Source organism: Corythoichthys intestinalis, chromosome 17 (genome assembly GCF_030265065.1).
Source record: "Corythoichthys intestinalis isolate RoL2023-P3 chromosome 17, ASM3026506v1, whole genome shotgun sequence".
Lineage (NCBI taxonomy): Eukaryota > Metazoa > Chordata > Actinopteri > Syngnathiformes > Syngnathidae > Corythoichthys > Corythoichthys intestinalis.
In genome coordinates, this window is record NC_080411.1 from 29,270,330 (window position 1) to 29,284,938 (window position 14,609).

General features: G+C 37.6%; 1 protein-coding gene across 1 annotated transcript in view; it reads right to left on the minus strand.

The window, feature by feature from the left end:
• Positions 1–1,389: 1,389 nt before the first annotated feature.
• Positions 1,390–14,609, minus strand: part of LOC130906023 (guanine nucleotide-binding protein G(q) subunit alpha-like) — a 38,877-nt gene continuing 25,657 nt past the window's right edge. The window contains exons 5-8 of the mRNA XM_057819893.1: positions 13,303–13,431; positions 13,096–13,225; positions 12,834–12,987; positions 1,390–8,589 (exon numbers count right to left, since the gene is read on the minus strand). Coding sequence (XP_057675876.1) covers positions 8,399–8,589; positions 12,834–12,987; positions 13,096–13,225; positions 13,303–13,431 — 604 coding nt within the window. The 3' untranslated portion in view covers positions 1,390–8,398. The remainder of the gene's footprint in view (positions 8,590–12,833; positions 12,988–13,095; positions 13,226–13,302; positions 13,432–14,609) is intronic.

Genomic DNA, 14,609 nt, shown 5'->3' on the forward strand with positions numbered 1-14,609 from the left:
CACAGCCATTTAGTGATCTCAGTTATATCTGAATGGCACCCCGATTTTACATACCGTATTTTTCGGACTATAAGTCGCAGTTTTTATCATAGTTTGGCTCGGGGTGCGACTTATACTCAGGAGCGACTTATGTGTGAAATTATTAACACATTATCATTTCACATGTTATTTTGGTGTTTTGGAGTGACACTGATGGTTTGGTAAACTTGTTAGCATGTTCTTTATGCTATAGTTATCTGAATAACTAAATAGCCTTGGCCACGTTCGAGTTTTGCCTTTGGCAATGTGTGTTCAATTGTATTATTGACTTTTTTATATTGAAATGCATGCTTTTAGTTTGGGGCGCACTCGCACTTGTTTACCGGAAGAAGAGCGCTCACACGCCAGAAGACGGACAGCTATGCAGCGTCTCTGAGCGAGTGGGCTCACAAGGCTGCAAACCTACGTTCATTGTTTATGCTTGTAAAATATCTCTACAGAGGCAACGCCTGTGTGTATCATCTTTTCTGTTGTTGTTGTGTGTTTCCACCCGCGATCGGACACTTAAGAGCCAGTTGTGTGGTTGTTTAAACGATGTGCTAGCGAACGCATGCTAACCGTTTGAGTCATTGCTGTAATAGCACCTAATTATCATTTACTTACATTGATGCGAACCTGTTTTGTGTCGAGGACGAAATTGATTCAGCAAATTATACGGACGTCCAGCGTCGTCATTTGGGAGTTTAGCTCGCTGTATAGGACCAGGACCGAGCCTTTGCGTCCTGGTGAGGACAGTATATCAACATTTCATTGTTCATGCATCATGTAAAATCATATTGTACACTTATTCAGCATGTTGTTCTCTGTTGTATTTTTATATTAAATTTAGGGCTGTCAAACGATTAAAATTTTTAATCGAGTTAATTACAGCTTAAAAATTAATTAATCGTAAGTAATCGTAATTCAAACCATCTATAAAATATGCCATATTTTTCTGTAAATTATTTTTGGAATAGAAAGATAAGACACGACGGATATATACATTCAACAGACGGTACATAAGTACTGTATTAGTTTATTATAACAATAAATCAACAAGATGACATTAACATTATTAACATTCTCTTAAAGCGATCCATGGATAGAAAGACTTGAAGTCCTTAAAAGATAAATGTTAGTAAAAGTTATAGAAATTTTATATTAAAACCACTCTTAATGTTTTCGTTTTATTAGAATTTGTAAAACCCCTCTTAATGTTTTCGTTTTATTAAAATTTGTAAAATTTTCAATCAAAAAATAAATAGCTCGCCATTGTTGATGTCAATAATTACACCATGCTCACTCATGGTGCTGAAAGCCATAAAATCAGTTGGACCCAAGCACCAGCAGAGGGCGCCAAACACCAAAAAACAAGTAACAAGCGGACATTACACTCTGCTGTCATTTTAATCTGTTTGAGCGGGGCATGTGCGTTAATTGCATCAAATATTTTAATGTGATTAATTTAAAAAATTAATTACCGCCCATTAACGCGATAATTTTGACAGCCCTAATTAAATTGCCTTTCAAGATGACTTCTATTCTATGTGTTGGATTTTATCAAGTAAATTTCCCCCCAAAAAAGTGACTTATAGTCCGATAATACAGTCGTTGGTGAATTCATGACCTGCTTGTGTGTTCTGTTTACTTGAATCGTATTTCGCTTATACAACACAAAGAAAGGGAGCCTGACTTGTTCTGCGAACTAAAATGAGGCTAAAAACCTTTGTTAAATTTAGTGAGCTCCACAATGTTTTAATCAAATACTCGTGCTTTATTTTAAAATTGAGCCACAAGTGGCCTGCCAGACTAAAATCTTAGCGCGCAACAAGAATAAACAATCTATGCTAGTGAAGTCTAATGCTGCAGTTTGTAAAAACACCAAGACACAAACCCTCAGTAAACATTTTTTACTTTATTCAACTAATCACATCCAAACACACGCGCGCACACACACACGCAAGGATGCTGCATAAAACATAATTTGCAGTGAGTGAAATTCAAGCATAAATTAGACTGCAATTATTTTTAATAAGAAGACAAGAGGTCATGTAAACAGTGGTGTAACCCATCTGCTATAATTAGGCTTTTATTCATTTAGTCCAACAATTTGAACAGCACTTCAACTGAGATCAAGACCACACTCATTTAACGCCCGAGAGGTTATTTAACACACTTTTCTCTCGGCACTTAGCCTCTTCGCAACTGTGATCGCCGTACCGTGTCATATTTATAGTGCGCATTTAAATAAACCACTGGCCCACTTCTATACGAACAACACAATTGCAGCTTGATACAATCACCAAATTGTACAAAAGAATAAAGAAAAGACACATGAAAAACCGTGAGAAATGCTAATGTTGCTGGATTCCCTTTGAAATATGTAGATGTGCACAAAACTGGACTGTGAGGGACAAACTGAAATGTTAAAACGTTCCAAGAATAAAGTTGTAAAAACAGAAATGCGTACATTAAAAAAAAGTCTTCATCGACATACAGTACAAGGAAAAAGGCATGCTTTTATGAATATTTTGTCCCAAAGTTGTAAGGCTAAAAAAATTATAGTCAGAATGAGACTTGACTTTACAAAAATAAAGTTGTAATTCTTACGAGAATAGTCTAAGTTAAATGAAAAAGTTCAATTTTACACCAAAAACTTGTAGTTTAGTGTATTGTCTTGGACAATACAGTCAGAATTCTATAAAATAACAGTGGAAAGTATACAAAACTGGTACTTTTTGAAAATAATATGTGATAAAAACAGTCATAATGTAATTTTAAGACAAAACAAATGCAAGTTCCGAAAAAATATAATCTTAATTTTCCAACAAAAGTTATTTAATGATTAAAAACAGTAGTTACTTTAGAACGATGTGAGATTGTTAAGTTAGGTTCACACTCTGTAGATGCCAAAATTGTTTTAGCGAAATCATTTTTTAAAATGTATTCGTTTACATTAGAAACACAAATGTGCCTACTAATGTAAAGCGAATGCATCCGTGAAGTGACGTGCATGCACACAAAATTCAATACTTTAACGAAATGTCAATGTTAGACTTCACATTGAATGAAAAAAATCTAATACGTGTCACATTTAGCCCAAAAAATAAATAAATTGGAATAAACCTGCAGCGTTACCATTGCCTTAGTCTAAAATTATCAGTAAATTTAAGAACAATGTCCTTAAAATGGCAATATTCCAATAACTGTTTAAAAAATGTGTCTGATGCACTTTCTTTATGGTCTTGTAGTTGAACCACAGCAAATGTATTTTCATGCAACAACTGGTGGGAAAAGCTGTAAGTGGTGAATTTTGACAAAATTTAGTGGTAAACTTTTGACAAAGCAACATTTCTTCTTTAGAATGTTAAAAAAGCTACATTTCTATGACAGAAAAGTCACTAAACGATTAATTAGTAATTTGAAGAAGAGGAAAATTACAAATTTACATGAATAAACTTTTAAGTTTCTCATGTAAAGGTAAAAAAATCTTGTGTTTCTATTATTCCATAATAGAACAACTTTGTTGTTGTTGGTGACTTTTTTTTTTTTTAACAAACGATAATGAAATGTTACAGTGATGTTTTCACAATTTTACGACAATGCAATTTTAGGGGAAATAAGAGTCCTAATTCTTCAAGAAGGAGCCATAATACTACACGGAAAAGTGAAAACATTTAGAATTTTACAAGAATAAAGTTGGACTGCTCCAAAAATAATTTTTTTTTTTTTTAGATTCCTCACAAATTCAGCCCAAAAATGCTGTTATATTACTCCTCAGAAAAATTAAAACTTTTTTATCGGAACATGATTATTCCCGCAACATTACAACTGTTTTCTCAGAATGTTAGTATTTTTCCCTGTCTTTTCAGTGTGGTAAATGCAAATGTACATGCCATGCACACACAAAAACAACAACAAGAAAAGCCAACTCACGTGAAGTATTCCTAAATGGTGACACGATGTTACTTAAGTGTGCAAATGTGTGAAGGCTTCAAAAGTATTGTAAAAATGTGCAATTAGTGTTGAAATCCACTGGCTTTTGGAAAGCTAATTGAGTAGAACAAGTGTGTTTTATTAGTCATGTTTATCCCCCACTAGTAGTGCCAGGCACTTTCGGCCTACTAACTAGTATGACCTCATGCAGAACCTCAAGGTTATCATATTTGATATTCTTGAATCGAGTACATGCTTCAACAGCTGTTTCCATAGATTTTGATTTTGAAGTATTTCAGAATATTTTCAATATTCACTATGTCTTGCGATGAAGCATGTTTTAATTCGCTATTTTCCCTCACTAGTACGACAATTCCATTAATAATGCCTTTTTTTTTTTTTTTTTGCTTTGTGGTATTACCGTAATTTTCAGACTATACACCACTACCTTGTTTGCCCACTTTAAACCCTGAAGTTTACAGTTCAGTTTGTTTATATATGGATATTTAAACACTAAGGAGCTGCATGTATTTTGATGTAAATATCCTGTAATACAATAAGGGAACTTTCAGCTTACAGTATATATGAACAAATACACTTTTGTTGTTACAATTTGATGGGTGCGGCTTACAGTCAGGTTAACATTATAGTCCAAAAATTACAGTAAGTACAGCGAATAGATGTTCTTTCCGAAACTATCTCACAAAGCCGTCAAGCATTTAGCACAATTCCTTGATATCTTTGTCCTCACATGAAGAACAGTTTTGGCATAAAAGTATTTAAAATACTAGTGATGCAAAACTGCACTACCTAACAACTGTGTGCTATTTATACAATTGACATTATACATTAAACAATACTACTCATTCACAGATAGTGCTTAGGTGGCCGTGGCGCAGTTGGTAGCTCGAGTTGTTCTGGGATCAAAGGGTCAGCGGTTCAATTCCTGGCTACAAGTGCCCTTGGGCAAAGCACTGAGCCCTAATTTGCTCCCCAATGGGATGGCACCAGCACCATTGGTGCGTGAAAGGGTAAACGTGTGCTAATGTATAGCGCTTTGAGCAGGTTAAAAATATGTTGATAAATGCGCTATACAAGTACGCTCCATTTACCATGTCAGATGTCAAATAGTGCAGTTTCACTTAGTAGCCTGTAGTTGTCATACATTGTAAACGAAAAAAAAATAATTTATGGTAAAATAGCGGCAGTTCTGATTGGTTCATTCATAAAAAGAACTACATTTTAAATGGTTTACAGCAAATGACTGTAAAAAGTGTACATGGATTATCAGTCTGATTGATTATAGTCCAGTTCAGCCATCAGCTCAGGCTTTTAAGTTCTCAGGGAGTACGGTTTTCATCACCTTCTACACACACAAGACTCCATAGCTAAGTAGTCAGCACGCTTGACTGCTAAGATGAGGGTATAGGTTTGAATCCCAGTTGGAGAGGGAGGAGAATGAGCAAAGGTACGGGATCCCAGTTTTGTAGAAAAAAAATATAGCAGTCCTTCTCAAAAAATTAGCATATTATGATGAAGTTTTGTAATGTACTGATAAACATTAGACTTTCATATATTTTAGATTCATTACACACAACTGAAGTAGTTCAAGCCTTTTGTTGTTTTAATATTGATGATTGTGGCAAAAAAAAGACAAGAAAAACAAAAAATCCCTATCTAAAAAAATTAGCATATTTTATCCGACCAATACAAAAAAAGTGTTTTTTAATACACAAAAAAAAGTCAACCCTTAATTAATTATATCAGCTATGCACGCAATACTTGGTCGGGAATCCTTTTGCAGAAATGACTGCTTCAATGCGGCGTGGCATGGCGGCAATCAGCCTGTGGTACTGCTGAGGTGTTATGGAGGCCCAGGATGCTTCGATAGCAGCCTTAAGCTCATCCACGGTGTTGGGTTTGGTGTCTCTCAACTTCCTCTTCACAATATCCCACAGATTCTCTATGGGGTTCAGGTCAGGAGAGTTGGCAGACTAATTGAGCACAGTAATGCTATGGTCAGTAAATCATTTGCCAGTGGTTTTGGCACTGTGAGCAGGTGCCAGGTCGTGCTGAAAAATGAAATCTTCATCTCCATAAAAGCTTTTCAGCAGATGGAAGGATGAAGTGCTCCAAAACCTTGTGATAGCTAGCTGCATTGACCCTGCCCTTGATAAAACACAGTAGAACAACACCAGCAGATGACATGGCACCCCAGACCATCACTGACTGTGGGTACTTGACACCGGACTTCAGGCATTTTGGAATTTCCTTCTCCCCAGTCTTCCTCCAAACTTTGGCACCTTGATTTCCGAATGATATGCAAAATTTGCTTACATCTGAAAAAAGTACTTTGGACCACCAAGGTCTGGAATCGGCCCTTCTCCACAATCTTTCTCAGGGTGCGGTCACCTCTTCTGGTTGTGCAGCGTTTCCTGCCACACTTTTTCCCTTCCCACAGACTTTCCACTGAGGTGCCTTGATACAGCACGCTGGGAACAGCCTATTCGCTCAGAAATTTCTTTCTGTGTCTTAGCTTTTTGCCTGAGGGTGTCAATGATGGCCTTCTGGACAGCAGTCAAGTCGGCAGTCTTGCCCATGATTGCGGTTGTGAGTAATGAACCAGGCTGGGAGTTTTTAAAAGACACAGGAATCTTTTGCAGGGGTTTTGAGTTAATTGGTGGATTCAGATGATTAGGTTAGTAGCTTCTTTGGAGTACTTTTTCATGATATGCTTTTTTTTTTTAGATAGGGATTTTTGTTTTTTCTTGACTTTTTTTGCCAAAATCATCAATACTAAAACGATAAAAGGCTTGAATTACTTCAGTTGTGTGTAATGAATCTAAAATATATGAAAGTCTAATGTTTCAAATGTAATCAGTACATTAGAGAAAACAATGAACTTTATCAAAATATGCTAATTTTATGAGAACACAGTGGTACCTGACATACGAAGTTAATTTGTTCCAGGACCTTGTTTGCAAGTCGAAATGGTCGTATGTCGAGCAGGATTTTCCAATAAGAATACATTATAATTCCATTAATTCATTCCACAGCCAAAAAACCTACACTAAATCCTTAATAAATACTGCTGGTACCATGACAAATGGCAATTACACATAGCAGAACAAATAAATTGTAAATAAAAATCGGAGTAATAATATAATAATAATTCCTGTAATAATGTAGCAAATCGGGTTCTAATTATGTGGCGGGTGTGTTTTGCGTGCTGTACCTGAACACACCGTGAGCCTGATGTCACAGTGAGATAAGTGCGGAAGAGATATAACTTTCACTTTTAATGCCCGGCTGTTTTGGCGTATATTTCGGGGGACAGTAGGCGTGTTGTGCTGCATAAATAAATAAATGATGAAAAACCTGACCAAACTGGCGACTTTCTTGCCGATGTTACAATAATTGTCACCTTAACTTATAAAGACTGGCGAACGGAGGTCAGAGGAGGACCATCGAGATCGTAGACATTCTACGGCCGTATTGTCGAGCCAATTCATGGACAAGCACGTCACGCTCATATTTTCTATCATTTCCATCTTCATTTCAATGATTTTCTCACCAACTGCAATAACTTTCTTGGAACCCATGTTGATTTCTCACACAAGAAAATCCGCCGTTCGTCCGTCTTGCGGGAAAACAAAGGAACTGCGGCGCTGTCATAAATCATCGTATTTCGAGCATGTCATCGGATGTAGAAACAAATGGCGAGTTAATTTTTTTATGTCGGATGTCGAAAAGATCGTGTGTCAAAGCGATCATTTGTCGAGGAACCACTGTATATTACATTTTTGACTAAGAGTTTTAGTTTTTAAAAGAAAAATCTGCCGTAAAATTTACAGTTACAGTTCTGTTTTTTCAAACGGTAAAATTCTGGAAACCACAGCTGCCAGTATTTTACTATAAATTAAACTTTAAAAAAAAATTTTTTTTAACAGTTTAGTTTCCAGAGTTGTCCTACGAGTGTGCAGAAAAAAACTAGTAGAGGAAGGCCGATGCGGATAAGTAATACACAGTTAACTAATTTGCAGCAGTCATTCAACTAGTATGCTGAATTGTCTTGCAAGTGAGGAAAAAGAACATACCAGTACCTTGAGTTAGATAGCAAGAATATCAAATCAATGCTCAACTGGCTTTCCATACTGGCTTCCGTTCAAAGGCATGCACGAGCTATAATGGGGATTCTCACTTCAAAGTGTGAACGAATCACAACCGTGCAAAAATGTGTGCTTGTGTGTCCGCGCGCAGTCATCCACTGATCGCAGCACAGTGAGATTCTCTAAGCTTCATCCACTCAGACAGCAATTAGGTGATCCAAGGTTTGAAAACATCAGTAGTACCATCATTGGCTGTGCCATTGCAGCCGTCTTGCATCATAGTGGTCAAAATTGAAGCTTTTCGGGCATTCCTCTACCGACACCTTACCGCAGCTTCACACCAGGTTATAGTCTTCGAGGTTGCCCTGCAGGATATGGTCTTTTACAGCGTGGAAGACGAAGCGGATGTTGTCTGTGTCGGTGGCACATGTGAAGTGGTAGTAGATCAGCTTTGTTCGGTCAGGGTGAAGGTTGACGAACATGTTCAGGATAAACTCCTGGCCCGCCTTCACGTCCCGCTGCGGACCTAGAGGAACGCACATGTGAAGCAAACAATTACTAATAAAGCAGCTGAAAGATGACATTTTCCCATCCATCAAACAGTTGTCCTTACCTCACGAGTTTAATTTGTTCTGTTCATTACATTTTCTAGATGTCTTGAGACTCCTTTGTGCTGAATAATTTGTTAAATTGCATTAGAAGTGTTTCATACTTGAAAAAAAATCCTTTATCATTGGGAGTTTTGTTTGAATTAGTCTCAAACAGTAGATTACATGAAAATTATGATGAGTGTTATTTGCATCGACTTTAAATGGAAATTAGTAGGGCTGCAGCTATCGATTATTTTAGTAGTCGATTAATCGATGAACTAGTTAGTTCGAATAATCAGGAAATCGGATAAGGAACATGACAAATTAAAATATCTGAGCTAAGCCTCAAACGGTATAAAAAAATAGATAAGTATCTATGTACAACAAAAGACCAATTGGCGAACTTACATAGCAAAACTCCTCCATCTTAAATGCAATAAACGCAATTTTTTTTTTTACAGTGCTCTTAACAAATGGTTCAGAAACATATTCCCACAAAAATAGCTAAATATACCTATTAACTAAATAGAGAAGGCATTACATTAGCTCAAATAAAAACTTAGTTTATGTTGGTCTTAAGGTGGAGCAGCTGAATTCAGCCATGTGAAGAGGCAGACTAGAGGGCAGTGTATTCACCCAAATCAATAAAACTAAATGCAAACACTTTCAAAATAAACCATTACAACGCCACTTTAATTAAACAAATACTTGAAGCAGCAAAATTTCATTCGATTTTTTCCCCTTCTAATCGAATACTCGAGTTAACCGATTAATCGTTACTGCACTAGAAATTAGTAGTGTGTACCAATCGCTATTTTTGCCCCAATCACCGATTTTTGAAAATACTGACCTGCCGCTTTCGATTTTTGCCAATCCCATTTTTTTCCACATTAACAGCATGCACCTTTAATATTCTAAACAATCTTGTTTTTATTGTAACACATTGAATATTATCTGTGAACCAAGACCATTTATTTTTAACAGTACATGCAGTAGTTCTCTAAAAACATTGAAAAGTTAAGAACCTTTGTTTTAAAACTTAAGAAAAATTATATTTTCTTTCACCAAAAATAACCCAGTATTTTGCTTTGCAAAAAGAGAATTACAAGGTTTAGGGAAATTGTTCAATTAATTTTCTGCAGAAGAGGACTACGCGATTACATCAGGTCTCCAAGTCTTATTTTTTCCACATCTTAATACCTTTTAATGCTGGAGCAGTCTGAATGTAAGCCAAATGTGAGCATTCATGAAACAACAGGTGTTGTCTCATATTGATGTAGCAAAAATCGGCAGACGTTACAATCGTTAACATTATGATAGGGGGGTGAATGTATTAAAATATGAAAAAAGTGCACTAATATGCTCATATTAATGACCATGAATGCCCGCAACTAGTGGCTAGCAGGCTAATGTGGCCAATGATGTTAGACATGATTGGCAGACAATATCGATTACATATTTTGTGATTGACTGATCACCGATGCCCAAATATTTATTCATTTATTGAGCCCTGATCGATTGGCCAACTGATCAATCAGTGCACCTTTAGTAATTAGTACAGTGGGAGAACTGCTTACGAAATTAATTGGTTCTGGAAGTAGTTTCGTAAAATGAAAATTCTGTAAGTAAATGCATTTTCCATATAAATACCCTAATCCATTCCAAGCCCCCAAAAATTCAGACATAAATCTTTTATAAAGCATAAAAATCCATCAAAACATGTAACAAAAACATGTAACAATTAGATTATTGCACAATGAACTGGAAAGGAGAGTTGTGCAAAATGTATAAATCATAAAATAATTTATAAAAGTTAATACACTCACGTAAAGATGTCAGAACACCTTATGGCCCAAGGGGTGAATGAAGAGGACAATGGGATGCACACATACACATACAGTAGAGGTCCCTCTTAGCCAACTGGATTCCAGGAAGATGCTAGGCAATAGCCAATGGCAGAGCAGCTATAAGTATGTTCTGTAAGCTCTGGGAGCCGCGTGTAGCAGCCCATACCGTATTGTTACCCATATCCTGAAATTTCCTTCGTAACAAGAGGCAATATTTTCCAGTTGAGGCGTGTCGTATCCAGAAAATTCTGTATGTAGAGACCTTTGTAAGTAGAGGTACCACTGTATGTTTATGTATAATTATTTTGAACTTGGTGTGAGTGGCAGAAACTCGAGACAGTTTTCCGCGTCAACACATCTTAGAATAATCATAATATCTTGGCTAGGATTTTACGTACTTATGTTTTTTTAAAGTGATCCTCTAACTTAAATACATGTAGGCTCTAATAAACCACAATTGTTCTCTTGTACTAAAATATGTTGTTAGAAACACATAAAATGTTAAATCAATGGCAATATTTTATAATATTTAGTCCATATTTTGACCGTTAGTTGGCGCCATGGCTTGCGGGCTCGCAGTGATGACGTCATTGGTATCTTTCGTGTTCAACAATTGCTTATTGCTGCCTAAACTCGCGAAGTAAAATGCCACGATGTGCTGCTTTTAGATGCAATTTCCAGTCAAATGGAAACAAGGGGAGTGAAGTGAGTGGTCAAGGTGGAAATATTATTTTTAGTGAATAAATGTGCATAAGTGGAAGCTTCTCCCCCATTTTGGTCCCTGTATGCACGCATCCTACCCACCACGCATTACAACTCGCGCCCGAACATTTTTCCTGGATCCTCAGTCAAGTAAGGGATCTGTCTATTTCCTGGATCCGACGGTCCCACAGCGTCTGCAATATTGGTTTTGGATCTGTCCATTTTTTTGATTCGTTGGTCCCACAGCGGCTTTTCGGATCAGTCTATTTTGTGGAATCGACGGCCTAATCGCGGCTGCGACATTGCCATAGGATCGGTCTAATTCCTGGATCTTCGAGTGAGTAAAAAACGCAGATTTGGATTACTATTGCTATCTTTTTTGTTGACTATTCTTCGTGGGAGTTTTCCCCAAATCATACTAAATAATTAAAGCACTACGGCACGCTACAGTGACGACAGGGACTCTGACGTGGACCTTACAACAATGTTGGGAGTTCGTCAGGGAACGCGTGTTTGCGTACTGCTGAGCTCCCGAGTGAAGAGTGGTCAAGGTGGAAATATTATTTTTTGTGAATAAATGTGCATAAGTGGAAGCTTGTCCCCTTTTTGGTATTTTTATACACATATCCTAGCTACCACGCGTTACAATGTACAAGACATGGATTAAACAAGGTGTGCTCTTTGGCCTGTACTGTAAGCACACGACAGCTCTGGATGCTAACAATCTACATATTTATATTGGGATAAGTTTGAAAACGCAATATGCTTACCTTGAATATCTGCTAATAAAACCGGACAGCATACACTCTCGCTCCCAACCGGACTTCCCAACAGGACTCTCTCGCATCACCAGTTTTGCCCAACTTTTGTCTTATCAGGTATTAGCTGCACGCATTTTTCCCTGAAGCTCGTCTTGTGAACGACCGACAGTGCTGTCCTGCTCTTCACTTTTCAGATCTGGTTCAAATAGGAAGGGTAGAACTGACGATATGTTGGGAAAGCTAACAAGTGACACGCTGGAATTTCCGCAACGGGACCAGTGACGTCACGCACTGCGACGTAACAAGAATGGCGACCTACCACTTACAATAATTTTACAAACTTTATTAAAACAAAAACATTAAGAGGGGTTTTAATATCAAATTATTAAAACTCATACTAACATGTATCTTTTAAGAATTACTTGTCTTAAAAACAGAAGATCCCTTTAAATCCTACTATTCCTCTTTTTAACGGTGATAAAAATAGATTAACAGTGATTTATCATCTGTCAAAGAAACCCCGACACTTTGTGACAATCTTCCCCATTGAGGGAACAGTGCTAAAAGCCAAGCTAACAGCTACCATTCAATGGACTAGCTAGAGAATGAGAATAATTCTGGAGTTTAGTCCTTATACTTATTAATGAAAATACTTTCATAATTATAAACTGATTGTGTAAATAATCATAAAAAGAATAGTGAAGACCACAAAATTTTTAAATTGACTCTAAAAAGAGTAACTGCCTCTTACCTCAAAGGGATGTATGACTTTACATTAAAAAACAATGTAGATTTTTTTTTCCTGGTCAAAATTAGTTAATGACTTTTTTTTGTAATCTTGCTCCCTGCCAGTCTTCCTTGTCTGCTCACCATTATATTCAGGAAAGTAGTCGACCAAATGCGAGTGCATGATTTTCTCCTCCAGCAAATCAATCTTGTTGAGGAACAAGATAATCGAGGACTTTTCAAACCACTTGTAGGAGATGATTGTCCGAAACAAGGCCATGCTCTCCTCCATGCGATTCTTCAAAAAGAAAATAAAGGGTAGGTAACATGAAGGAGCTTTAAACAAGCCTAGCGGTGACTAAAGAGCTCCTCCTGCAGGCCAATGAAACACATTGCTGGGCGTTACCTCGTGTGCCGACTCCACCAGAACTTGGTCGTACTCGCTAAGTGCCACCAGAAACATGATGGATGTGACCTTCTCGAAACAGTGGATCCACTTTCTCCTCTCCGAACGCTGCCCGCCCACATCCACCATCCTGCAATGGAGATACAAGTGGAGATACAGCGATCCACTTTTCCCCCCCATAGGGAGCGGCGGCGGAAGCATGTTCACCTGAACACCATGTTCTCGAGGTCGAAGGGGTACTCGATGATACCTGTGGTGGGCACCCTGACCCGCAGCACGTCCTGTTGTGACGGCAGGTACGCGGCATCCGCTATGCGGTCCAAGTCATTCAAGTAGCTGGAGATGTGCACAAGGAGAATGAGATCAACTTAAGCCATAGCACACGCATATAATAACACTTGAAACCATTAAAAAACAGTTCATTTTGATCTGACAGCTGTTTTTGCTAAAAGTTTGGGTCAATCAAAGAGAGTGGTTCGCATGTCCGCCTCACAGTTCCGGGATCAAGGTCAATCCCAAGCTCTGGCCTTCCTGTATAGGGTTTGCATGTTCTCCCGGTACCACCTTTACTTGCATAAAACTTTGAGAAATCTTCCAACATAATAGAAGTTACTGATGTTTTTGAGGGATTGCTTGTAAAAATTGAATTGTCATTAAATTCCATTTTAAGTGGTCATAAAAATGTCTTTAAAACCCTTAAGGTAGAGTTGATAAAATCTGTAGAAACCTTGATTTTGGCATTTGAGCACAAACCATGCAGTCTAGCCATATAATTTATTTTGAAGGGTCACACAAAATGATATCGGATATCAAGTTTGACACGTTTTTACTAGACTAAGGAACACTAAAATAGGAAGTGCAACTGGTGAGAAAGTTTACACATACAGTGTATCACAAAAGTGAGTACACCCCTCGCATTTCTGCAGATATTTAAGTATATCTTTTCATGGGACAACACTGACAAAACGAAACTTTGACACAATGAAAAGTTATCTGTGTGCAGCTTATATAATAGAGTTAATTTATTTTCTCCTCAAAGTAACTCAAAATATAGCCATTGATATCTAAACCCCTGGCAACAAAAGTGAGTACACCCCTTTGAAAAAACGTACATCCCTTAATGTCCAAATTGAGTACTGCTTGTCATTCTTGAGGCTTGAATGCCTCTTCTGAAGACGGTACACAGGAAAGCCCGCAAACAGTTTGCTGAAGACATGTCAACAAAGCACATGGATTACTGGAACCATGTCCTATGGTCTGATGAGATGGGCGGGCTTTCTTGTGTACCGTCTTCAGAAGAGGCTTCCTCCTGAGGTGACAGCCATGCACACCAATTTCATGTAGAGTGCGGCGTATGGTCTGAGCACTAACAGGCTGACCCCCCACCTCTTCAATCTCTGCAGCAATGCTGACAGCACTCCTGTAACGAGTCACATGACATTTTGGAGGGAAAATGACAAGCAGTACTCAATTTGGACATTAAGGGATGTACATTTTTTCAAAGGGGTGTACTC